The following is a 27,341-nucleotide window of genomic DNA, read 5'->3' as shown; positions in this document are numbered from 1 at the left end:
CATTTGTACACAAACTATCTCCATTGATGTTCTCCTCTTCACTCAAACACTGACTGATCAGATAGGTGGACGGAGCGATAGGAATGATAAACTGATGAGTAGACAGGTCGGTGGAGGAAAAGAGACAGACAGACAGACAGACAGATGGACGGACAGAGAGATAGACAGACGGACTGTACTTTTCATGGATACAGTGGGTCTGCCAACTCTTTCCCTTTTCAACGTTTTAAGAGAGCACGCATGAACATCCTCAGTCCACTTTATCAAATAGAGATGAAGCAATTAATATGCAGAGAGATGGACAGACAGATACATTTGACAGAGAGACAAATCAGACGGACAAAACAACCAACCAAGATAAAGTCCCTTAGACATCTCACACCCTCCTCAACCCCCTCCCATACCTCATTCCCGCTCACCATTCTCTCCCTGTCTCCTCCAGCTGCTGAGGGACATCACCCCGAAGCGTCGCACCAGGCGGCAGCTGAGCCAGGCGGACGGCAAGAAGCCCTACATCACAGCCTGCTTCAAGCAGCTCCCCACCACGTTCACCCTGGGCACAGAGCACCGCCACAGCAGCTGTGAGAACAAACCTCTGGAGCCCGGGCAGGAGTACGTCTTCTTCCTGCTGGCCGAGCTCAACACCACAGCCGGGGTGAGGACTAGAGATGGAGATGAGAGGCGCAATGTGGATACACGTGCACATGCACAATCAGACACAAATACGCTTGCACACACACACACACACACACAGATCCATATACAATATCCATATACAGTATAGAGATAACTGACTGGTCATCCCAGATGTGTGAGTGAGTTAATGTTATTCAAAGCTACACTACTTCTCAGTTTAATTCCATTGAGCCCTTGTCTATATTTTATGTCTGTCTATTTGTTTCCTGTTAATTGTATTGAGCCCTATGTCTATCTCTCTCTACTCTCGCTCTGTGTAGAAAATGTTTGCGGCCAGCCCATACACGGATCCAGTGGTGACCCCAGAGATGGAAGTGGATCCTCTGCCCATCGAGACGGGCGGAGATGGCCTCATCTGGGTGGTGGGGCCCGTGCTGGCCGTGGTCTTCATCATCTGCATCGTCATCGCCATCCTCCTCTACAAGAAGTGAGTTACGTTGTAGGAGACTCTGGGGGGGGTGTAGGCTACAGGGGATTCTGAGGGGGTGGTGTTTGTTCCGTATGTTGGGGGGAGGGGGACAAAAAGAAGGGACTGTGGGGAAAAGAAGATGTAGAAGAGTTAGGGAAAGAGCTAATGCTCTGTGTTAATTGGAACCAGAAACATATTGATGGCGATACCTTTACTTGATGGGGTATATCTAAAGCCTTGTTTTAACCTCAAAGTAACTGAAATCTAAAGTATTTACATGTGTTTTTGAGGGGCTGGAGCAAGCAAGCAGTTAAAGTACTGTATCTGATTCTGGTTTAACAGTTGTAGGCAACACACTGTCTAAGAGACCACAAGCCCCGGTAGTATACTGTAACTGTGTGCAGTCATGTATGTAGAATAGGCCGGCCAAAGTTTGAGTAGGAGAAACAGGGCCTAACTTTCAGATGCTCCCTGACAATTAGTCTGACCTTGGCTTGTACCTCTGCATGCTGGTGGTAAGGGAGAGTAACATCTCTCCTCGAATCTCTCTCTCTCTCCTCTCTCCTCTCTCTCCTGCTTTCCCTCTCTCTCCCTGGTGGCTAGTGTTTCTACCTGCCCTTGGTCCTGACACCCCCCACCCCCCTCACCAAGACACACACACAGTCATAAAAACACACACACACACACACACACACACACACACGGTAACACACACACACGACCCAGACCGGCTCCTCCAAATGCTGATGAGCTTTATCTAGCTAGCACTGCGAGGCGGCTGCCCCTGTGAATTTTAAAATGCTCTCTATTGATTTCTCTCTTCTCCCCCCTCTCTCTCCTTGTGTTGTGTTTTTCCCCTCTTTATATATTTATTTGAAACTCCCATTGCTTTCTCCGGAAGCAGCAAACCTGACAGGTAAGGCTTAGCCGTACTTTATTGCTGTGTGTTATTTCGGCGAGAAAATAACCTGTCTCAGCATAAAATATGTTTTTAATTAGTCGGGGTGAAAAAAATGTCAGGGAAAGAGAAGCTGGCTCACTAGATATTACTCTCGGACTTGTTTCATGGAGGGTTATTTCGACATTCAGCACTAAAGTTGTCGTAGCAGCACAGTGAGCTTTTTTTGTGTGTGTGGAGGGTGGACATTTTGTTTCGGTTAGGTCTTGACGGTGTGCGTCTGTGTTTTCCTCCCCCCACCCCTTCAAAGCCGTAAACGAAAGGAGTCAGAGCCCAGAACAAAATGTCTGCTGAACAACGCAGAGATCACACCCCACCATCCAACAGACCCCGTGGAAATGAGACGCATCAACTTCCAAACCCCAGGTACGGTGTGGGGGACGGGACACATACAAACACAGACCAATTTAGCAGCATTGTAGGGACCTATAAGTGAATGCACGCACACGGCCGTTTCGAAAGTTTGGGATCACTTAGAAATGTCCTCGTTTTCCATGGTAAACATACATGAAATGAGTTGCAAAATTAACAGGAAATATAGTCAAGACGTTGCCAAGGTTATAAATAATGATTTTTAATTGAAATAATAGTTGTGCCCTTCAAAACTTTGCTTTCGTCAAAGAATCCTCCATTTGCAGCAATTACAGCCTTGCAGACCTTTTGGCATTCTAGTTGTCAATTTGTTGAGGTAATCTGAAGAGATTTCACCACATGCTTCCTGATGCACCTCCCACAAATTGGATTGGCTTGATGGGCACATCTTACATACCATACGGTCAAGCTGCTCCAACAACAGCTCAATAGCGTTGAGATTCGGTGAATGTCCTGGCCACTCCATTATAGACAGAATACTAGCTGACTGCTTCTTCCCTAAATAGTTATTGCATAGTTTGGAGCTGTGCTTTGGGTCATTGTCCTGTTGTAGGAGGATATTGGCTCCAATTAAGCGCCGTCCACAGGGCATGGCATGGAGTGAAAATGGAGTGATAGCCTTCCTTCTTCAAGATCCCTTTTACCCTGCACAAATCTCCCACTTTACCACCACCAAAGAACCCCCAGACCATCACATTGCCTCCACAATGCTTGACAGATGGCGTCAAGCACTCCTCAAGCATCTTTACATTTTTTCTGCGTCTCACGAGTGTTCTTCTTTGTGATCCGAACACCTCAAACTTAGATTCGTCTTTTCATTACACTTTTTTTCCAATCTTCCTCTGTCCAGTGTCTGTGTTCTTTTGCCCATCTAAATCTTTTCTTTTTATTGACCAGTCTGAAATATGGCTTTTTCTTTGCAACTCTGCCTAGAAGGCCAGCATCCCGGAGTCGCCTCTTCACTTTTGATGTTGAGACTAGTGTTTTGATGGGTACTATTTAATGAAGTTGCCAGTTGAGGACTTGTGAGGCGTCTGTTTCTCAAACTAGATACTCTAATGTACTTGTCCTCTTGCTCAGTTGTGCACCGGGGCCTTCCAATCCTCTTTCTATTCTGGTTAGTGCCAGTTTGCGCTATTCTGTGAAGGGAGTAGTACACAGCGCTGTACGAGATCTTCAGTTTCTTGGCAATTTCTGGCATGGAATAGCCTTCATTTCTCAGAACAAGAATAGACTGACGAGTTTGAGAAGAAAGTTATTGGTTTCTGGCCATTTTGAGCCTGTAATCGAACCCACAAATGCTGATGCTCCAGATACACAACTAGTCTAAAGAAGGCAAGTTTTATTGCTTCTTTAATCAGGACAACCTTTTTCAGCTGTGCTAACATACTTGCAAAATGGTTTTCTAATGATCAATAAGCCTTTTAAAATGATACACTTGGATTAGCTAACACAACGTGCCATTGGAACACAGGTGTGATGGTTGCTGGAATCGGGCCTATGTACTGTAGATATTCCATTGAAAATCTGCCGTTCCCAGCTACAATAGTCATTTACAACATTAACCATGTCTACACTGTATTTCTGTTCAATTTGATGTTATTTTAACAGACAAAACATTTGCTTTACCTTCAAAAACAAGGACATTTCTAAGTGACCCCAAACTTTTGAACGGTAGTGTATGCAAACACCCACCACAAACACTCAACACTTGTACATACATACTTTTTTAGGAAAATGCACACCCTCGTACACGAACAATCAAACACCCCTCACACATTGACATACACATGGAACATAAAGACATCCATACTCTCACCAGCTTATGCACATACAAACATGTTCATGCATACACCCAAGTGACCTCACACAATTATCATGTGAAAAAAAATGTGAATGGCTCATGTATCACTAAAAACCATGGTGGATTTCAGACTTTCAGTCCCATCAGCTCAATTAAACTATATTTGAAATGTTTTGAATGTAGACCAATGCTGTGTTTTGTGCTGATACTTAATCTGTGTTTCTCCATCTACCCATACATACTACTACAAACCAACCATTCACAATAACCATAACACCTAAAATTATAAAGAATAGAGATTGTTTTTGTAGTAATAGCACCTTTCTCAAAACCTCGTCCTGTACTTTTAGTCCACTTTTCTGTCCTTCCACCATCACTGTCCTCAAGTATTATGTTGTTCATCATCTTGGCTGGAAAAGCCCTCTCCGTTAAAAGACAAGAACACTTGATCCTGCTCTCATTTTCTCCGGGCTCCTCCGTCTAAAGCCTTGGCTGACATTTCCCCATTGCTTCTGTCTGGCCTCGTTGTCTGTCTACACCCTGTGACCTTGTCACACATTCCGCCGTCCTTGTCTTTTCTCCTTACTCCCTTGTTTCCTCTGTTCATCTCTCGCTCCCCCTCTCCTTGTCTATCAGTCATCAGTCTTCTGTCGCCAATCTTCAGTCCATCAAAAGGCTCACATTTCAAAGGACCTAATCTCCTGTGCTGCATGGTGAACTCGGGATTTGGTGCAGGCAGCCTATACTTGTAACCCCCACCCTATTTGTACATTGGAGGACAGAGCGAAATATCATTGGACTCCCGACAGACAGACAGACAGGCAGACAGACAGGCAGGCAGACAGACAGGCAGACAGGCAGACAGGCAGACAGACAGACAGACAGACAGACAGACAGACAGACAGACAGACAGACAGACAGACAGACAGACAGACAGACAGACAGACAGACAGACAGACAGACAGACAGACAGACAGAGAGGTTCCAGTAGCTTGAACCCCTCTCCTTTATCACACACTCTCGGATGTAGGGCTCGCACCCTCACCACCAGTCCTGTAATAGCAGAGAAAATGAGCATGATGGCCTTTGGTCGTATTTGTGTCTGCTTTCCTTCCAGTACATTCCCTCCTCCGCGTCTCTCCTCCTCCTCCTCCTCCACCGCTCCTTAAAGAATAATGAAAAACCTTATTACGGTGGCTCTCTCTATCACACACACACACACACACACACACACACACACATTCTACGTATTATTAAGTGAATCCTCTTCTCCTTTTGCCTATTACTGTCGTTCCATTGAATTCAATGTCATTATCTCTTCACTCGGTGAGATGTTAATTTAAACAGACATTTTAGCGCAATTAAGCTGGGCGGAGAACATTTTCGAACATCCCCATTAGCTAATAGTGGCCATTGTTCAAACGAGCATACTCTACTACACTTGGAGGGCCCTCCAGTCCAACCCAAAGGAGCATATGTCACCAAGCCAATGCCTGCGCAGTGGCCGCTGCCTTGGGTTAGCATGAAATATGTTTTAGATGATATGTCAGATGCTAGACTATAGTCTAGGCGTGTGTATTTGCGTGTGTTCGTGCTGCGCTGGCGCCCTCTCGTCCTTATCTTTAGGTTTGTACTCCGGGTCTGTCTCCAGACTCGCCTGGCTAATGAAGCACAACTTAGTTGATATCTGTCATCTCCCCCTCCAAACCCACTCCTCCCCGTCTATAGCTATTAGTTATCTCTCTCTCTTTTTCTTTTCTCATTTTGTGCCTCCTACAGCTATTAACCTCTCTCTCGCTCTCTTCCTATCTCTGTCTCCATTCTTTCCCACATTTTTCCTTCTTTTCATATTTTTCTGTCCCCTGTCATCTGTCTGCATTTTCTGGTTCCTTTCTTTCTGTGCTTTTGCTTTCGATCTCTCTCTCTCTCTCTCTCTCTCTCTCTCTCTCTCTCTCTCTCTCTGAGGGCCACTTTCCCACATCTCCAAATCCAACTCTCAGAGGTCTCCGCTCTAATCATCTCACTTCCTGCCAAGCCCTCTGGTCGGAGGCTGACTTCCTCTACCAGGCCTGCAGGAGAATACCGTGCTCTGCTCACTTATGCATCCACACACTTACACAGACACATACAGAAAGTATTCACGCCCCTCGACTTTTTCCACATTTTGTTGTGTTACAAAGTGGGATTCAAATTGATTTAATTTTTTGTGTCAACGATCTACACGAAATACTCTGTTTTGTCAAAGTGGAAGAAGAATTTGAACATTAAAAAAAATGTATGGAAAATAAAACACTTGATTAGATAAGTATTCAACCCCCTAAGTCAATACATCCTTTGGCAGCGATTGCAGCTGTCAGAGTCTTTCTGGGTAAGTCTCTAAGAACTTTGCACACCTGGATTGTTCAATATTTGCACATTGTTCTTTTAAAAATCCTTGTCTTTTCTCCTTACTTCCTTGTTTCCTCTGTTCATCTCTCGCTCCCTCGCTCTGTCGAGTTGGTTGATGATCATTGCTAGACGGCCATTTTCAAGTCTTGCCATAGATTTTCAAGCCGACTTAAGTCAAAACTGTAACTAGGCCACTCAGGAACGTTCAATGTCGTCTTGGTAAGCAGCGCCAGTGTAGATTTGGCCTTGTGTTTTAGGCAATTGTTGAATTACCTGCTTAAAAGGGGAATTTGTCTCCCATTGTTTGTTGGAAAGCAGTCTGAACCAAGTTTTCCTCTAGGGTGTTGCCTGTGCTTTGCTCTACTCCATTCATTTTTTATCCCAAATAACTCCCTAGTCTCAGTGATGTGTTGTGTTGGATTTGCCCCAAACATAACGCTTTGTATTCAGAACAAAAAGTTAATTTCTTTGCCAAATTTTTGGGAGTATTACTTCAGTGCATATTTTGGAATATATTTATTCTGTACAGGCTTCCTTCTTTTCACTCTGTCATCTATGTTAATATTGTGGAGTAACTAAAATGTTGTTGATCCATCCTCAGTTATCTCCTATCACAGCCATTAAACTCTGTAACTGTTTTAAAGTCACCATTGGCTTCATGGTGAAATCCCTGAGCGGTTTCCTTCCACTCCGGCAACTGAGTTAGGAAGTGTTTCTGTATCTTTGTAGTGACTGGGTGTATTGATAGACCATCCTAAGTGTAATTAATCACTTCACCATGCTCAAAGGGATATTCAATGTCTTCTTTACGAGCCGACGGAAAACCTCCCTGGTCTTTGTGGTTGAATCTGTGCTTGAAATCCACTGCTCGACTGAGGGACCTTACAGATAATTGTATGTGTGGGGAACAGAGATGAGGTAGTCATTTAAAAAAATCACATTACTGCACAAAAAAGAGTCCACGCAACTAATTGTGTGACTTGTTAAGCACATTTTTACTCACAAATTTAATTAGGCTTGCCGTAACAAAGGGGTTGAATACTTACTGACTCAAGACAGTTCAGCTTTTCATTTTTTTTATTTTATTCATTTTGTAAACATTTCTAAAAACATAATTTCACTTTGATATTATGGGGTGTGTGGATCAGTGACACAAAAATCTAAATTGAATCATTTCACGCTGTGACACAACAAAATGTGGAAGAATTCAAGGGGTGTGAATACTTTCCGAAGGCACCGTGCACACAAATACATGCTCCAACCCCATGCTTGCATCGGGAACGCCTCGTCTTTGTGTTCAGCTACACTGTCTTCCCACAAGTCGTCGAAATCAGGTGGCACGCGCACACACCGCCGGAATGATACATTACGTTTTTGAACCGGAGATTTGCCCCCCCCCCTCCGTTTAATTAGTTATTGTCACAGTGAAATCAGAGAAAGGGGATGTCGCACGTCTTCGTCCCCATCTTTCTGCACTCGTCTGCTGATTTCCTGACCTGCTCATCCCCTTCTCGTTACGCCCAGTCTCTCTTCGTGGAAATTGCCAATTGAGTCAGATTCTCAACTCAGAGAAGCCTGGCCGGATGACTTACGGGATGGTACAGAAGGATGAATCGTAGTTAGGAGTTAGCCCTTTGGGTACACCCAGCCACTCATCTCTGAAGTGTGGTACGGGTTTCTAAGGTCACACTTTGAGGACCGGAAACCGTGTGCTCTGAGGACTTCCATTGAGATGACCTGTAAACCTTTTGGTCACTACCTTTTGTGCACATCCGCTGTTTCGTTTCCTTGCTTTCTCTTGTGCATATGACCAGAAGTATGTTTTGTCTCTGTCGGAAGAAAACCTGTAGCTGCTGGAAATAAAGTGTTGCTCTGCGTCTTCATAAATGGTCAAATACAGCAGTTTTTCCATTCCCTGAAAGCTTTTTGGCGGAGATGTTTTGTTATAACAGTGATGGTTTACTCAAATGGCAAGTGTTTCTCCTTGCTGTTCTCCTTACAATGTAGTTTGAGGGCTACAGTAAGGCCACAATATGCAACGCTAAAACGGAGTTCACATACTCAATCTTTTCACCACCGAGTGCCCTTGCCGTGTACAGTATTTGTATTTGCTGCAGCATTTGTACTTATAATCTAGAGTATGCATCTACGCTTCATTGGGCTACCGTGTGCTAGCGGTCCATGAGTGTTTTCAAAAGAAAATGCTTTTGTGGCCCTGAAACTGAATTTGCACTCCTTTCGAGTCCCGAGCAGTAAGCAGCTGCAGTGCCGAGCTTCAGTGACCTCATCTTGACCAAACAGACAGGTGTGAGGAGCACGGCCTAAGTTGGCCCTCTTTCTGCCCGAGTAGAAAGACAGACAGAGACCTAAGAGGGTGTGGCTGTGACGCAGCTTTTACCTTCATGGATCTTCTTGACAGACGTTGTACTGTCAGAACTGCTTCCTTTCGCACCAGCTCAGACTTCTGAACAAAGGGGCTTTTCACCATTCATTTTTCAGAAGATATATAAGCCGTTTCCCTTTCTTTCTTTCTTTCTTTCTTCCTTCCTTCCTTTATTTCTTTCTCTCGCTCTCTTTTATGATGGCAATTTTCTTACCTCTGTTTATGTACGAGAAACAAAATCAATTTCTGACCCACACTATGGCCAGGCAGCTTGATAGAGGAGTTTCAATTGGGCAGGAGTGATGGACGCCTGTGCCAAACAAACAGCTTGCGCTGCCACCGCGGCACTGATTTTGCCAGTGGGTGGGAGGAGGGTCAAGGTATGCTGCTGAATGTGTGGCCTACTTTCCCCCTGCCTGTCTGACAGGCTGGCTTCAAATCCAACACTCCCTGTGAAGGACCTCAATAATTCTGGGACAGGGGAGGATCTGTACAAAAATAACCCAAAGAATAGTGATTAATAACATAGTTAAACATTTGTGAATAAGTGAAGGATTGAGATCATTTGCATCTCTGTATGTGTGTTTCTTCGCCTTTTATAATTTTGTCAATTTTTAGGATTTTTAAGTTGCCTTTGCATTTCAGCATTTTTTTTAACAAGTTTTCCTTCCTTTTTTATGTTTGCTATTCTTCACAGATTCTGGTCTGAGCAGTCCTCTAAGTGATGCCGATTTTCACTATGAAAGTTAGTCCCTACGCATTTAGCTCCTGTGTTTGTCCTCTCGCATTATTTTTGATTTTCTAGCATTGCCCCCATTTACAACGTTTATTTCCCACACGTTGCAATTTCAGCACTAATTTTCTTTTTTTTTCTTTTGTAACCCAGCTGTTTCGACTTTGGTTGGATTTTCAGTTGCGTTATTCACACAAAGCTGTTTGGCTGCGCATTAATCCACTACACGTAACCTCTGCGATCACTTCTGCTGATGTAAAGATGGGGTTTTTGCAGGAGTTCTGTCTTTTCTCTCACTCCCCTTGCTCCCCTCCCTCCACCCCCACCACTGCTTCAATTCCAATCTAAACTGACTGGGTCTTTCTGCAGTCTACGAGATAACGAGCGGAATTAATTAAAGACCCTGGCAAACGATGGTTCGACATTTGATCGTCTCCCTCTCGCAGGGGGAAAAAAGGAAAATCTTTTTTTTCCCTTCAACGCCGAGGCACGCTGAGAGTGTCTTCTCTTTTATATGTAAATAAACATATATAAACAGCCCAGTGGCTGGGGCTATCAAAAGGAATATTTTTTTCCCAGGCATATCGACTGCAGATCGGAGATTGGAAATGTTTAATCAGACGCTAGTTGTGTTTCTCTGTGCCCATTGATCGCTGCTGTTAATTGCTGAGAAACAAACGGAGGGACTACTTCGATATTGGAGGGAAAGACTGTGGGAGAAGAGGGGGGTGGGGTGGAGGAGGAGGAGGTGGGGGTAGGGGTGGACAACAACTTGTCCTTGAAAGACTTTACATGTGATAGACTCGTTTATCTTTGGCAGGCCCAATAATAATAATAATGATTTGGGGGGGGTGCTTAAATTTGTACTATTTCACCTTTTTTCTCTGAGCCCTGGTTAAACATTGTACAATAATGAACAGGGTACCAATAGGTGCCATTTCAGATGCAGTCCCACTGTCTGTGTTGATACAGAGAATATTTTGTCGAGTTAGGCAGGATTCGAGATGAAAATAGACTGTCTCCATAAGCACCAACTCGGAGCGCAATGCATTGTGGGTTGTATTCATTAAAAAAAAAAACAGTTTAGATGTATTGCTTGTTTTAAACAGACTGAGAGCCCAAATGAACGGCAGTAAAATTATACTAGACAGCTATTATTTACTCGTCCGTGCTTTTGTTAAATTAATGAAGCAAACATCAGTCCAATTCATATCCATTTCCTTATCCAGTTGAAATAAACACAGTTAATACTAGTTTCACATATGCCAGTGGGCTTACGTTCTTTTGTAAATCCCAGGTTACAGTTCCTTTTTTCCAAACCAAACACTTAAACCGTAGCCTCCGCAGGCTGTAGCAACTGTCCTGCATATATAGTACATCTGAGGCAGTATGATTGGCTGTAGATAGGCACTGAGGTACTAAGTGTTTGAGTACAACGCTGTCTGCCACTGAAACACTAAGCGCACTCTGCTTTTGATCTTGCCGCTAACAAACCGCTCTCTTTATTTTTTCCCCAAAGGAGAAAATAAGGGTAGGCGGCGTCCTCGTTTGCGTCCGTTCTTTTCGACTTATAGCTCCTGATACCTTTTCCCGTTGAGTTTGTGGGATAACAAATGAACAGCCCAAGTCGAATTCTTCCGATTTCTAACCCGCATTCGTTGTTAATAAATGCACCATCCGGCAATGATTAATAATAACAAGTTTCCAGCCGGTGCCATATGAAAGTAGAATGCAATATTAGCTCAGTCAGAAACTGATGTGTGAGCAAACAAATTTAGGAACTTGTCCTAATACAACTACATCAGGGGGGGGGGCTTGCTAATACTGCTCTTCCCATGCAAGGTTTTGTCTATTAATTCAACTTAAGATAATAAATCATTGAACAGAACCATTCTTAGAGGAGTATTGAGAAGGTTGTTTTATTTGGCCTCACAAAGGATCGTCAGATTGGTTCACTTATTGACAAAATGAAGGCATGCTATTGAACTGTGTAAAAGTCAGTGCTTGAATTTGGCCGGTGCTGGGACCGTGACGTTTCAACTACATCTCTTATGCTCTAAAATATGAACACCAGCACCGTTAAAATTACATTTTAGCACCGGCCCCTAAAATGAGTACAGGCACTTTTTTCATTTCACTGATAATAATACAATAATAACTTCAATCAGTGGGCCTTATTCAATCTGTGGGTCTTTAGACGATCTAGTGTGATCCACCTTTGAACCAGTCCTCTAATACAACACAGCATGTCCAGTCATCAACTAGAACTGTGGTGTTCAGTGCCTCAACCTCCATTAGTCCCTGTGTCTCCTATATCCCTGTTATATCCCTATAATCTTTGCTAATCCCCATGTAATTGTCGGCGTAACATTGTTCCCTTCATTTAAAAAAATTACCATCACTAATTGGGAGTGACACCAGGGAGGGTCGAGTGTCCCCTCCCCGACAAAACAAAACATTTGTGATCCCGTCGACATTCGGGAGGACGCTAAGCGCCACGCAAATGGGATGAATTTAGGATGCTTAATCTGATTACGCCGATTTTGCACGCCCAAGGACGTCATCAAGATTTAGACAACTTTTGACCTCCATTTGCAGAAAGCAACAAAGTGGGCTTAAGCTCCTTTTAAAAATATGACTAGCGTTATGTTCCGTGCCGGGGATATGTCCAGGGACAGGCCAACAATATATGACTCCACCGTATTCCATTACATGCCCAGCATTATGCTCCTAAATGGATTAGCTCCAGTGTACACACACAGCCCCGCCAATAATGTTACAGCACATTGCCTGGTGCACTTGGAGAGCTGTAGAGAAAAAGTCGCTAAAATATCCCCAGTACTGACTCGGCTGGTTTGAATATGACTATATTTCTAGGGCTGCTGGGAAGGCGGTAGTGGTGGACAAGTGCCTACAGAGACCATGCAAAAATTGCCTTTAACCGACTGCGCAGGTTCTAACCATTTGGGTGGTGTGGAGACTGGGGAGAGGCGTCCATCTTAAGGGCCCAGGGTTTTGGATGTTTTTTTGGATGGCCCGGCTGAAGGCCATAAAAGGGTGTCTGTGACTGATCCTAGCGTCATGCTTGCTTGGCCTTGGCTGACTGGAGTGGAGCAGCTCGCTGCGTCATCGCGTCACTCACCACTGTCACTATAACCTTCCCCTCTTGACCCCCTCCCCCTCGTCCATCTCATCCAACCCAAACCCCAGGCCAGGGCTCGTCAACTGTCCCCTAACCCCTAACCCCTGAACTAGGTAGACAGAAGCCAGATTAGTTTACAGATGCAGTGATGTAGAGGTATTTCATTGTGGCAACATTTTGACTGCTTGTTTTAATCTAAATATATTTTTCAGAAAACAAAAAAACTGAGGCCTTAGTTTTCCTGGCTGATGGGAAATGAGTGTTGTTATTTTGTGTGAAATGCCACTCGAAAATGAGGTGACGTTATTTACGATTTGAGTTAATTCCCATATTAAATATTTGTGCCTCCGGATGTGAAAAAAGATTTTCACAGGCAGCTTTTATGCTATTGTTAATAGCTCTTCCTTGTCACAGTGAACCGGTTAAGAGAAAGCTCTAGTTTTTTCCCCTCTTACCCTAGCATAGAAACTATAATTCCTTTTGTTTTTGTGCACTGAGGAGTGATGAACAATTTATGTCAACATTGCATCATATTGGCTCCAAAGGCTAAACTCAAGGGGTGTTATTTCTCCTTTATTATTTCCCCCATCAAAAACCGAGGTTTGTTGCCTTGTCTCTGTTGCCAAGCTATTAAAAGCCGCGTCTCTCTGTAGACTTGAGCGGTAATTGGTCGGGGGGTTCTTTCTCACCATAGCAATCACCCATTGGTTGTCCTTCATTTGCGGCCCTATAACTTGTGCGCCATTACGAAGGGGAATAGTAGTGAGTGTGCAGAATAAAAATTTGAGCTCCGGCCTGGTCTCAACTGTATTCCCTAACATCACCCATCAACTCCATACGGACTGTGTGTTTGAATTCCAGAATGTTCCCTAGTATTCCCTCCCTCCCTTGTCACTTAAGGCTTTGTCACTCCCCCCCCTCTGCCTCCTCTGTAGCTAGCAGAACCGCATTATCCACAACCCCCATTCCCCCCAAACCCTTGTCCTGTCATTCTCTGAACTTTTTGAGGGTTTTAGCCTCACTTCAAATGCCATGACAGCTGTACTGATGCATTTTATTTCTATCCCTCCTTCCCCCCCTCCCTCGGTTCTCTCTCTCTTCATCTGTGTGGTGAACAGGTATGATGAATCATCCACCCATCCCTATCGCAGAGCTGGCTGAACACACAGAGCTTCTCAAAGCCAACGACAACCTGAAGCTCTCCCAGGAATATGAGGTGAGTGGGCTGGGATCAGGGGTTAAGGGTTAAAGTTGGGTCTCTGGTGAGGTAGGATGGTGTAGGGGGAAGTTGCGTCTAGATGCTGATCTTGAGTCAGTTTTGCGTTTTCCACACTAATGTTTAAGGTTAGGATTTGGGGAGAGGAAGCTAATCCTTGATCTGTTCCTAGGAGAAACTTCACCCCTGACCAGGGTAGAATGAGATTACTGGGATTCCAAGGTTTTAGTGAACTGACTGTATTAACATTGTAGTGGCATGTTATCTAATCAAAGTTGGCGTTGTAATATACACTATAATCAAAGCTCCACCACATCCTCTTCAATTGGGCGCAAAATAATGAATCAACACAAATTATATTCTATACTTAAATGTTGGGTTTCCAGACAACCCTTCCCCCAATGCAATTTCATAATCCTACCAAAAATAACTGAGCACTTATTCCGTCATAATGCATCTAGTCCCACACCAGTCAACCACCCTTAAGATTCTAAGCTGTAGCATGGTGGATCTACACACACACACACACACATACACTGGCATCGGGCGAGCATGAAGCCGAGCTGTCGAAGCCCCGAGTGCAGCCAGGGAGGTTATAAATGAACCCTGCCGCTGATTAGAAATCAGGATCGCTGAATCAGCCCTCGTTTGCATACAGCAATATCCTCCCTCAGAGCTGTACCAGGGAGAGTTGTGGGTACTGTAGTACTGGATGCCAACAGTAGAACCACAGTTAAGCCGGCGGTGGATGGTGGTGGCTGTTGGGATAATGACTGCTTGCAGCCATACAGTACATCTTCTTCTTATCTATTATTTATACATCTGGGTTGGACCGTGTACCAAATCGACTTCCCTTCACACGGGCGAGGCAGAGAAGGAGGAGGGTATCGAGTCATCGGTGAGGGTTTGGAAAAGAGTGACTTGTTGCCACTTCGGAAACACTTTGGTACAACGCAAAGTTCTTAATTACTTGGCTCCGAAAGGAATGCTACTTGCAGTGCACTCCTCTCTCTCTCTCTCTCTCTCTCTCCCCTCTCCATCTCGCTCCCCCTCTCCCCTCTCCATCTCGCTCCCCCAGAAAAATAAATGACCAAATTAAATGGAGAAGTGTAATTTTCATTTTGTTATTTTCTTGATGAATGGCTGCTCATCTGGGCGTCTTGGCTTGCCAAGCCCGGACTCTTTGGGGCTCTGAGTGATTGGTTTTTCTAGTGTGGCGGGATGGAGGTGGGAGGAGAGGAGGAGGGAGGGAGGGAAGAAAGCGTAGATAGGAGAAGGGTGAGGAAGGGGAGCTCGGTTAATGATCAGGAAGGCAGTACAGGAGCTGGATGGAGAGGCGCGGCATATCTTCTGAGAATCTACATAGCAGGGGTGGCTGGTGGAGGTTCCGGAAACAGGGACGGGGAGGAAACTTTTTCGAAGGGTCCATCATCGCCTAAAGCTATGGAATGTACTGAGGAGGTGGAGTAACTAATCCATCAGGTGTCAGCAACAACATGCCCCATTCAAGAAAGGCCTACCCCCTTTTTATGGGAGCTGTCACTCATACTCATACCCTTGGCTACACCTTTTTGTCATTATAGGGGAAGTGGAGGAGGGAGAGGACTGTTCAAGTCGAAACCACACTCGCCCTATTATACAAACACACACACACTCACGCCTTCAAGAGAGCACTACTACACACAAAATAATCCCAGTCAGCCTCAGGGGAGACCAGACAAGAGAAAAAGAGAAGGAGAAGGATGGGATGAGAGAGAGAGACAGAGATGGGGACAATGCGGAGCAGGTTCTCCTTGTGCCGAGCTGGCTGTCTGTTATTTCACTGTGATGATTGCGGGTAAACTGTTACATCAGGCTCCTATTTGGACTTTATTTAGCCTCAATCTCTGTTCCCTGCGCCAGGCCCTAACCGAAAACATCCTTCAAGCTAGCGCCAGGGCCCGCGAGCGAGCGCCGAATCATAATGGAATACTAAATTACCCTGACAAGGGAATAGAATATTTATCCGGAAATCTCGTATTCCAAGCGCGGGCAGCATTTGTCTTGCCAGCAGTGTCGGGGCCCAGGAACCTGGTTTATTCCCCCTCTCTCTTTTTCTCCCTAAGAGAAGAGCTGCCACCTTGATATTTCCATTGCCATTGTGCACTGTCTACATTAAAGAGATGACGAAGCCACCTGCGCAGACGTTTATGTTTGAAGTGGGCACGGAGCAACTGCTAATGAGGCTGTTGTTCCCTTGTTTATTTTTTTCATTTTTTTCTTGCTTTCCCTCTCTCTCTCTCTGTATTGTTGTGTTCCTTTCTGTACCTTCCCTCTCTGTATCTTTCCTTTGTCTCCTTTCTGAGGGTGTCATATTGTGTGTGTTCTATCCTGTCCCACAGTCCATCGATCCGGGCCAGCAATTTACATGGGAACACTCCAACCTGGAGGTGAACAAGCCCAAAAACCGATATGCCAATGTCATCGCCTACGACCACTCCCGCGTCATCCTTGCACCCATCGAAGGTAAGACTAGACACTTTTATGAACTTTTTACCCCACCAATTGCAACTTCAATACTATGTGTTGGTCTATTATGTCTTGCAGTCCAAGGTTTGAGGTAGACTGACTGCCCAATACTGTTTGGTCTCATCTTATTTGATCTTATGAAATGACCATTGGTGCATAGTTGAGAACATTGCCAGAGGAGTTCACCCTTCAACAGTGAAAGTCTCCTAGCGTTCGTCATAGCCAGGTGAACTCGCCACCCTTCAACCCTGCCGAGCTCTCAACCTCTCTCCACCTTTTTCTGCAACTTATCCATTTAGACTTGATTTTGACAGTTTGCAATAAGCCCAATTTAAGAGTGCGACAGCACACATGACAAAATCATCCCTGGCAAAGCGTCCATAAATACATAAATTAATCAAGTCTGAAATTTCCATTTTACAGTGCAGTGATTTTGCCATTAGTCACAGCAGTAGAACAATTCATGTATGCAGCCATTTGCTGTTCACTTAGCTATGACTAACGCCAATGCGCCACAATCGCATTGTGCGACGTGGAATCCTTTTTAATGACGTTTGCCTTTTCTCTCTCTTTCTCTCCCCCACCCCACGGTTGTCGCCGAGCTCTTTTGTCGCATCTCCCTACTCTTAAATTAGCCCAGTCGAGTGTTTCATTGTTTGTCGCTTGAGTTTAAGAGTTATAACTAGTATGTTATACTTCTGATAAAGGAAGGCGTGTGACATTCAACCATATTTTATTAGTTGATAGAAGAGTAGATTCTAGTCTAGATAACTGTAAATACAATTAGTAGGGTCATTGAGGTTACAGATTGCCTGGTTAAAGATAGATACAATGGTCGGAGGATACGTTGGAGACTAAACGAATGGTATTCTCAGAGCTCCCATATATTATATATGCATTTGCCTAAAGAATGTATTGTGGTGGGTGGCATGTGTATGGCGTCAAAGGCTTTGGACATTGGGACATATTAAGCTGACAGGGTCTCAAGAGCATACACACATAGACTATGGCTATTTTTGGCAGAGAGGAACGATGAGCTACATTTGACTATTTCACACACACACACACAAAGATAGACCTACACTACATGACCAAAAGTATGTGGAAGCCTGCTTGTCGAACATCTCATTCCAAAATCATTAATATGGAGTTGTTCCCCCCTTTGCTGCTATAACAGCCTCGACTCTTCTGGGAAGGCTTTCCACTAGATGTTGGAACATTGCTGCGGGGACTTGCTTCCATTCAACCACAAGAGCATTAGTGAGGTTGGGCAATGATATTGGGTGATTAGACCTGGCTCGCATTCGGCATTCCAATTCATCCTAAAGGTGTTCGATGGGGTTGAGGTCTGTTCTTCCAGACCGATCTTGACAAACCATTTCTCTATGGCGCTTGCTTTGTGCATGGGGGCATTGTCATGCTGAAACAGGAAAGGACCTTCCCCAAACTGTCGCCACAAAGTTGGAAGCACAGAATCGTCTAAAATATAATTGTATGCTGTAGCATTAAGATTTCCCTTCATTGGAACTAATGGGCCTAGCCCGAACCATGAAAAACAGCCCCAGACCATTATTCCTCCTCCACCAAACATTACAGTTGGCACTGCATTCCGGCAGGTAGCGTTCTCCTGGCATCCGCCAAACCCAGATTCGTCCATCGGGCTGCTAGATGGTGAAGCGTGATTCATCACTCCAGAGAACGCATTTCCACTGCTCCAGAGTCCAATGGCACCGAGCTTTACACCACTCCTGCCGATGCTTGGCATTGCACATGGTGATCTTAGGCTTGTGTGCGGCTTGTCGGCCATGGAAACCCATTTCATGAAGCTCCTGATGAACAGTTATTGTGCTGACTTTGCTTCCAGTGGCAGTTTGGAACTCGGTAGTGAGTGTTGCAACCGAGGATAGACGATTTTTAGACGCCACGCGCTTCTGCACTCGGTGGTCCCATTCTGTGAGTTTATATGGCCTACCACTTCGCAGTTGAGCCGTTGTTGCTCCTAGACATTTCCACTTCGCAACAACAGCACTTACAGTTGACCGGGACAGCTCTAGCAGCGTAGAAATTTTATGAACTGACTTGTTGGAAAGGTGGCATCCTATGGCGGTGCCACGTTAAAAGTCACTGAGTTCTTCAGTCAGGCCATGCTACAGCCAATGTTTGACGATGGAGATCGCATGGCTGTGTGCTCGATCTCATACATATGTCAGCGACACACAATTAGACACACTGCAGGGCTTATTCTGACACAAACACTCGCCCAGCCTGCTTACAGGAGGGCTATTTTAGCTGAGATTTAGTGGGGCCTGTGTGTGTGACAGGCCGTGGTGACGGCTGTAGAGCGATGGAGGAGAGAGGACCGCTCTGAGCACTGATTTACTCCCCAAGCCCCGCGCTCCTTACTGCACACTCCAGCATCAACACTAAATCACAACCACAACACCAGGCCAGAGAAATACATAAATAAAACATACAGAAAAGAGAGAGAGAGAGGGGGGGGAGAAGACGAAAGTGAAAGAAAGACATTGAGAGGCAGAAAGGTGGAAAGAGAGAGGACACAGTGACCTAAGAACACAGCAATAAGAACAATAAGAACACAGTGAGGTCGGAAAATTGCCTGAGCCGTTAAAGTTGGCCACTTGGCTTATTAACAACCAACCCTTCTAGAAATTGTCCCTTCTTCAACTCTATTACTCTCTTCTCTCAATTTCCAGGTATCATAGGCAGCGACTATATCAACGCCAACTACATAGACGGTTACAGGAAGCAGAATGCCTACATCGCAACACAGGGTCCTTTGCCCGAGACGTTCGGAGATTTCTGGAGGATGGTGTGGGAACAGAGGGCAGCCACTGTGGTCATGATGACCAGACTGGAAGAAAAATCACGGGTAAATAACTATAGAATTGAATCTGGTGTTCCCCCTGGATCAGTGTTAGGCTTGTTCTCTGACCAAAACAGACTTTACAGAAAAACAGGAACAGATAATCCTTTGTGGTTGTTGTCTATAAGCAAGCCATAATCAGCCTAGGAATTGTGAATCGTCTTCCAACAATACGAAGAATGCCAAGTTTCTTTACCTCAGGTATCTTACCTCGTTCTCTGTTATCCTCCTCCATCTCTGCCCCTTTTATCCATTTACCTATCCCTCCGTCGTGTGTGTTCCACCCCTGTCAGATACCATCAGGGTTAGCAGGCGGCAAGCGTTGACTGTGAACGCAATGAGAGTGTTAGAACGATGCGTTTCCTGGACTAGTTGTCACATCGCATCAGGGCCTGGGAGGGGGGGGCGCGTATTGAATGAATCTTCATTAGGTTAGGATGAAAAGGAAGGATAGGGTGACTGAGTGTTGGGGTGGAGGAGGGGGAGTGGTGGGGGAGCTGTCTTGGACACACTGCGTGTATCTCTGCTGAAAGGGAAACATACCCACCCTTGATTGATTGGTGGTTGTTGCTAGGGGGAGGCAGGGGGACGGGAAGATGAAGGGATGGGGAGGGGTTTGATGATTGTAGGTGAAGCCTACAGGGAATGAGTTGATTTGACACTTCTTTTTTCCTTTCATTCCCCCGGTTCTCTCTGTTTATTTTCCTGGAGTGTAGAAAATGTAAAGGCATCCCAGGGCCCGAAGGTGTTCCTAATGTTTGGTATGCTCAGTGTATTTCATGATGTGTAACAACATGTGAGCAATAATGTACCAAATATAAGATGAGTCTATTATTATAGGGTAAGCATTAGAATAAGCCACCTTAATATTCACAGCCATATGCAGTACCAGCCAAAAGTCTGGACACACCTACTCATTCCAGGGTTTTTCTTTATTTAAAAAATGTTCTACAGTCGTGGCCAAAAGTTTTGAGAATGACACAAATATACATTTTCACAAAGTCTGCTGCCTCAGTTTGTATGATGGCAATGTGCATATACTCCAGAATGTTATGAAGAGTGATCAGGTGAATTGCAATTAATTGCAAAGTCCCTCTTTGCCATGCAAATGAACTGAATCCCCCCAAAAAACATTTTCCACTGCATTTCAGCCCTGCCACAAAAGGACCAGCTGACATCATGTCAGTGATTCTCTCGTTAACACAGGTGTGAGTGTTGACGAGGACAGGGCTGGAGATCACTCTGTCATGCTGATTTAGTTCGATTAACCGACTGGAAGCTTCAAAAGGATGGTGGTGCTTGGAATCATTGTTTTTCCTCTGTCAACCATGCAAGGTTGCTAACTGCAAGGAAACACGTGCTGTCGTCATTGCTTTTCACAAAAAGGGCTTCACAGGCAATGATATTGCTGACAGTAAGATTGCACCTAAATCAACCATTTATCGGATCATCAAGAACTTCAAGGAGAGCGGTTCAATTGTTGTGAAGAAGGCTTCAGGGCACCCAAGAAAGTCCAGCAAGCACCAGGACCATCTCCTAGAGTTGATTCAGCTGCGGGATTGGGGCACCACCAGTACAGAGCTTGCTCGGGAATGGCAGCAGGCAGGTGTGAGTGCATCTGCACGCACAGTGAGGCGAAGACTTTTGGAGGATGGCCTGGTGTCAAGAACGGCAGCAAAGAAGCCACTTCCCTCCAGGAAAAACATCAGGGGCAGACTAATATTCTGCAAAAGGTACAGGGATTGGACTGCTGAGGACTGGGGTAAAGTCATTTTCTCTGATGAATCCCCTTTCTGATTGTTTGGGGCATCCGGAAAAAAGCTTGTCCAGAGAAGACAAGGTGAGCGCTACCATCAGTCCTGTGTCATGCCAACAGTAAAGCATCCTGAGACCATTAATGTGTGAGGTTGCTTCTCAGCCAAGGGAGTAGGCTCACTCACAATTTTGCCTAAGAACACAGCCATGAATAAAGAATGGTACCAACACATTCTTCCGAGAGCAACTTCTCCCAACCATCCAGGAACAGTTTGGTGACGAACAATGCCTTTTTCAGCATGATGGAGCACCTTGCCATAAGGCAAAAGTGATAACTAAGTGGCTCGGGGAACAAAACATTGATATTTTGTGTCCATGGCCAGGAAACTCCCCAGACCTTAATCCCATTGAGAACTTGTGGTCAATCCTCAAGAGGCGGGTGAACAAACGAAAACCCACAAACTCCAAGCATTGATTATGCAAGAATGGGCTGCCATCAGTGGCCCAGAAGTTAATTGACAGCATGCCAGGGCGGATTGCAGAGGTCTTGAAAAAGAAGGGTCAACACTGCAAATATTGACTCTTTGCATCAACTTCATGTAATTGTCAATAAAGCCTTTGCCACTTATGAAATGCTTGTAATTATACTTCAGTACTCCATAGTAACATCTGACAAAAATATCTAAAGACACTGAAGTAGCAACTTCGTGAAAATGTATTTTTGTGTCGTTCTCAAAACTTTTGGCCACGACTGTACATTGTAGAATAATAGTGAAGACATCAAAACTATGAAATAACACATATGGAATTATGTAGTACCCAAAAAATAGTTAAAGAAATCAAATTCATTTTTTATTTTAGATTCTTCAGTATACCACCCCTACCTTGACACAACACAACTGATTTGCTCAAATGCATTAAGAAGGAAAAAAATTCCACAAATGTACTTTTAACAAGGCACTATCTCATGAAGGTGGTTGAGAGAATGCCAAGAGTGTGCAAAGCTGTCATCGAGGCAAAGGGTGGCTGATTTGAAGAATCTGAAATATAAAATATATTTAGATTTGTTTAACACTTTTTTGGTTACTACATGATTCCATATGTGTTATTTCATAGTTTTGAGATCTTCCCTATCATTCCACAATGTAGAAAATAGTAAAAAATAAAGAAAAACCCTTGAATGAGTAAGTGTGTCCAAACTTTTGACTGGTACCATAAGTGATAGCCTATCTCTAGGAAGTGATGTCATCAGCATTGTGGAATAATCTGAATGTTAAAGTAAGATGTGAATGGAGAAATCTGATCTGAGAGCAGTGCTGCCTTTCTTTCGATCCTATTTGTATCGACCCAAGTTCCGACTACGAACTTTAAGAAATGTCTCCCTATGTGGTGTTTTGGGAAGCGCATGTGAGTTCTTTGGCCGTTATAGGAATGATGCATTGTTAAAACACAATAAGCTTATGTTCTATTGGGAAACCGGGCCCTGGTGTGTTCTGTGAGCCTTTTTCTTTTTAGGACGGCTGGTGAAGGAATGGGGTTCACTGTGTAATAGGATTCTGTGTGATTTTGTGTGTGGAGCGTGCGTTTTTTGCATTTGGGTGTGTATGCGTGCATGTTTGCATTTTTGTGTGAGTGTATATGTGTGAATGTTTGCCATTGTTGCATGTTTGGGAGTGTCTGTGCACTTACCCACCTCGTCTCCTCTCTCCTCAGATCAAGTGTGACCAGTACTGGCCCAGTCGAGGAACAGAGACCTATGGGATGACCCAGGTGACTCTACTGGACACCATAGAGCTGGCCACCTTCTGCGTCCGCACCTTCTCCCTGCACAAGGTACGAGTGAGTACACAACTTTACTCCACCCATACTGAAACAAATTTCACACAATGTTGTGCTGCGAGTCACACTGCAGACTACTGTACACACGGGCAAAACATACCTCACTACACAACACAATTCAAACTGCCCTACATTTTAAATCGGACTCCCTACATTCTACACTCCACTCCTACGTATCCACATTGCACACTATACCACTCCAGTCCAGACGGTTTATATCCATACTACTCCCTAGGTCCCCTATAGAACTGAAAATACCGGAACCCTCCTCGTGTTTCTTCCCTCCGTCTTATTGTTTCAGCAGGAGGCTTTGTTTGTATGTCTTGTGAGGCAATCTGAGGAGAAACCAATGTGGAAATAATGTGAGGAAAGGAATAAGAATTGTCCTGAATGTGATATGAGCTGTAATATGCTGCTGTATGCAGAGCCTTGCATGGTGGGCCCTGGGGAGAGCAAGCCCTTCAGGAGCCTGTCTGTCTGCCTCCTTGTATTGGCTTTGCGAGTCAAACTCACCAGCAGTGTATTTCTCGGCGCCGGCACTCAACACAACATCCTCCTGCTGCATCCAACAAGCAAATAAACAAGCAGAATGGCGGAGAATAGGTGAAGGATGGAAAGGAGAAGGAAATTGTCTCTCTGTTTCTCTCTCTCTCTCTCTCTCTCTCTGTCCCCTATCTTATTTTAGTGTCTCTCTTTCTCTCACTCCCTCTCTCTCTCCTTCTCCCAAACTATTTACTTTCTTTCCTTCTTCCCAGACATCTTTCCTCTTCCTCTCTTGTTTGCTGTCCAATCATCTTTTAATGCCCGTCTGCCAAATAGAAGCACTTAGCTAAGTGAGCGGAAAAAAATGCTACATGCATAATTGGCCGACTTTTTATATCCCACCCTTCCCCGACTCTTGGCGGTCAAGCCGACATAAAAGAGTAGAGCTAAAAAAGGAAATGTATCTTTAAAAGTTACGACTGCAATAAGTGGGCCCTTTAAGATGTTTGTGGCGGTGTGTTTTGGTTCTGTTAAATGGAGCACAGTGCCTACGCTAAACGCTAATGCTATGTTAACAGACTGCTATGTGCTGGAGCTAAGGGGAACTAGCTAGCTGGTAACACAGGTGCTTTTGGGCTAGTTAGGTTCAGTGCTACGTGGCTAACACTATGCTAACGCATTCTGTTGCTTTATACTGGAGCTAAGTAGAGTAGCTAGCCAAGGCTAGCTAGTAGCACTGGTGCTTTTGGGCTGGTTACAATTTTTCAGGCTTGTTGTACACATCTGTTGGTTTACGGCAGCTTGTCGACCCGTCCCTCTAGATCCCTCTGTGCTCTCTATACTCCCCCTCTCTCCCCCCTTTTTCTTTCCTCTGTTTTCTCCACACGCTGCTATTCCATCTCTTTCTTACCCTCCCTCTATCCCTCACACATCTCTCCATGTTCTCTCTTCTTCCCCAGCTGTCTCTTATCCCCCCACTCTCTCTCTCTCTCTATCTTTCTCTCTCTCTCTCTCTCTTTCTCTCTCTGTCTCTCTCTCCCCTCATTCCCTCTCTCTCTCTCTCTCTCTGTCTCTCTCTCTCTCCCCTCATTCCCTCTCTTACTCTCTTTATTTCTGGTATGGTGTCTCATTGTTCTGTTCTTGGATTTAACTGAACTCTGGTTACGGTATTTGCTTTGTAGAGAGTGTGTAACACACACACACACACACACCCTCCACACACACACACACACACACACACACTCTCCACACACAGGCATCTATATGTGTGCGTAATGTGCAGTGACACAGAACCCTCCTGACGAGTGATAAATTCTTTAAAATAATCTGGGCACCAGCCAGCTAGTTATCCCTCCCTGCAAAGAAAGAAGCACATCCACAGCAGAAAACACAAAACCAGTGGAATGGCCAGGAAATAAATAGACAAAGAATAGACAAATCCCCTCAAACTAGGTCAGTTTGCTTTTAATTAATGCATTTATTTATTCATTTATTCAGCAGAAAAGTCTGTGAGGATAGCAGAAAACGCTGCATTGAAATGCAAACGATAGCTTTAAAGAGCTTCCAGGAAGAAAGGGAAAGGGAAAACTAGAGGGCAGGGCAATGTGAGGTGTTTTTTCTCATTTTCTTTTTTGTTTTTTTCGCCGCTGGATAATGTTTTTTATGCGTTAGACGGCTTTCCAATGCGCCCTTATTACCTCTCTCTTTATGTATCGGGCGTGTCCTCTGTTTATTGTGGTTGGCACACAGACAAGGGAACAGATTTTGGGGTAGAAACATGAATACTAGCTAAGATAGTGACATGCTAGGTCCTATATAAGAATAGGAGGCATGTTGCTAGTTTAACCAGTCTTTGAATGGGTTTGCATCGAGCCAAAAATTGTGCAGCCAAATAGACATGGGGCTTGAAATCAGAGCTGTTTCACTCACACACACACACATTGATTTACCCGCCCCACATACACACACGTTGAATTAACCCCCACACACACCCACATGTTAAATTAACCCCTCCCCCACACAAACGCACACCCACAAGTGGAATTACCCTCCCCTCAACACACAAACTGAATTACCCCCTCCCCACACACACACATTCACATGTTGAATTACCCCCCCCACACACACACACACACACACGTTATATTACCCCCATCCTACCCACACACAAACAAACACATGTTGAATTAACCCGCATCTCTCTTCTGCCCCTCCAGAATGGTTCCAGTGAGAAGCGGGAGGTACGTCAGTTCCAGTTCACAGCGTGGCCTGACCACGGTGTCCCCGAGTACCCCACCCCCTTCCTGGCTTTCCTACGCAGAGTCAAGACCTGTAACCCCCCTGACGCAGGCCCCATCATCGCCCATTGCAGGTTGGTACACACACACACACACTCCCACACTACACAGCTACAGATAGTGTTCAGATTTCACAGCAGCGTATATAGTATATGAAAATAATACTTCTGACTGACCACACACTGTTTGGTGCAGGTTTTTGTTTCACCCCATTCAACTACTACTGCCTAAATTCTATTAGCATATCGATTGTGCTACCAGGACTGGTAAATCCCTGGATCATTGTTATTCTAACTTCCGCGACGCATATAAGGCCCTCCCCCGCTCTCCTTTCGGAAAAGCTGACCACGACTCCATTTTGTTGCTCCTTGCCTATAGACAGAGACAAAAACAGGAAGCTCCCACGCTCAGGTCTATTCAACGCTGGTCCGACCAATCTAATTCCACGCTTCAAGATTGCTTCGATCACGTGGATTGGGATATGTTCCGCATTGCGTCAAACAACAACATTGACGAATACGCTGATTCGGTGAGCGAGTTTATTAGCAAGTGCATCGGCGATGTCGTACCCACAGCAACTATTAAAACATTCCCAAACCAGAAACCGTGGATTGATGGCAGCATTCGCGTGAAACTGAAAGCACGAACCACTGCTTTTAACCAGGGCAAGGTGACAGGAAACATGACCGAATACAAACAGTGTAGCTATTCCCTCCGCAAGGCAATCAAACAAGCTAAGTATAGAGACAAAGTAGAGTCGCAATTCAATGGCTCAGACACAAGAGGTATGTTGCAGGGTCTACAGTCAATCACGGATTACAAAAAGAAAACCAGCCCTGTCGCGGACCAGGATGTCTTGCTCCCAGACAGACTAAACAACTTCTTTGCTCGCTTTGAGGAGAATACAGTGCCACTGACACGGCCCGCTACCAAAACCTGCAGACTCTCCTTCACTGCAGCCGACGTGAGTAAAACATTGAAACGTGTTAACCCTCGCAAGGCTGTAGGCCCAGACGGCATCCCCAGCCACGTCCTCAGAGCATGCTGGCTGGTGTGTTTACGGACATATTCAATCAATTATCCCAGTCTGCTGTTCCCACATGCTTCAAGAGGGCCACCATTGTTCCTGCTCCCAAGAAAGCTAAGGTAACTGAGCTAAACGACTACCGCCCCGCCCCGTAGCACTCACTCAGGTGGTGAGGGTAGGTAACATCATCTCCATCATCTCCACCCCATCCTCAACACTGGGGCCCCACAAGGGTGCGTTCTGAGCCCTCTCCTGTACTCCCTGTTCACCCACGACTGCGTGGCCATGCGCGCCTCCAACTCAATCATCAAGTTTGCAGACGACCCTCGGCCTACAGGGAGGAGGTGAGGGCCCACGGAGTGTGGTGTCAGGAAAATAACCTCACACTCAACGTCAACAAAACAGAGTAGATGATCGTGGACTTCAGGAAACAGCAGAGGGAGCACC

At 45.0% G+C, this 27,341-nt stretch overlaps 1 protein-coding gene across 25 annotated transcripts in view; it reads left to right on the top strand.

Annotated features, from left to right (window-relative positions):
- LOC112250622 (receptor-type tyrosine-protein phosphatase S-like) overlaps window positions 1-27,341 on the top strand; it is a 271,665-nt gene that overhangs the window by 215,610 nt on the left and 28,714 nt on the right. For 9 of the 25 annotated variants that reach the window (XM_042321927.1, XM_042321926.1, XM_042321935.1 and 6 more), the window contains 10 exons: window positions 443-655; window positions 957-1,123; window positions 2,007-2,021; window positions 2,314-2,429; window positions 9,708-9,755; window positions 14,004-14,101; window positions 16,483-16,606; window positions 19,324-19,499; window positions 22,962-23,087; window positions 25,787-25,941. In XM_042321927.1, the coding sequence (XP_042177861.1) occupies window positions 443-655; window positions 957-1,123; window positions 2,007-2,021; window positions 2,314-2,429; window positions 9,708-9,755; window positions 14,004-14,101; window positions 16,483-16,606; window positions 19,324-19,499; window positions 22,962-23,087; window positions 25,787-25,941 (1,238 nt within the window). The remainder of the gene's footprint in view (window positions 1-442; window positions 656-956; window positions 1,124-2,006; window positions 2,022-2,313; window positions 2,430-9,707; window positions 9,756-14,003; window positions 14,102-16,482; window positions 16,607-19,323; window positions 19,500-22,961; window positions 23,088-25,786; window positions 25,942-27,341) is intronic. The other 16 variants (XM_042321938.1, XM_042321947.1, XM_042321946.1 and 13 more) reach the window with 9 other exon arrangements.

This window comes from Oncorhynchus tshawytscha, linkage group LG05 (assembly GCF_018296145.1).
Source record: "Oncorhynchus tshawytscha isolate Ot180627B linkage group LG05, Otsh_v2.0, whole genome shotgun sequence".
Classification (NCBI taxonomy): domain Eukaryota; kingdom Metazoa; phylum Chordata; class Actinopteri; order Salmoniformes; family Salmonidae; genus Oncorhynchus; species Oncorhynchus tshawytscha.
This window is presented reverse-complemented; position numbering and strand designations above follow the sequence as displayed.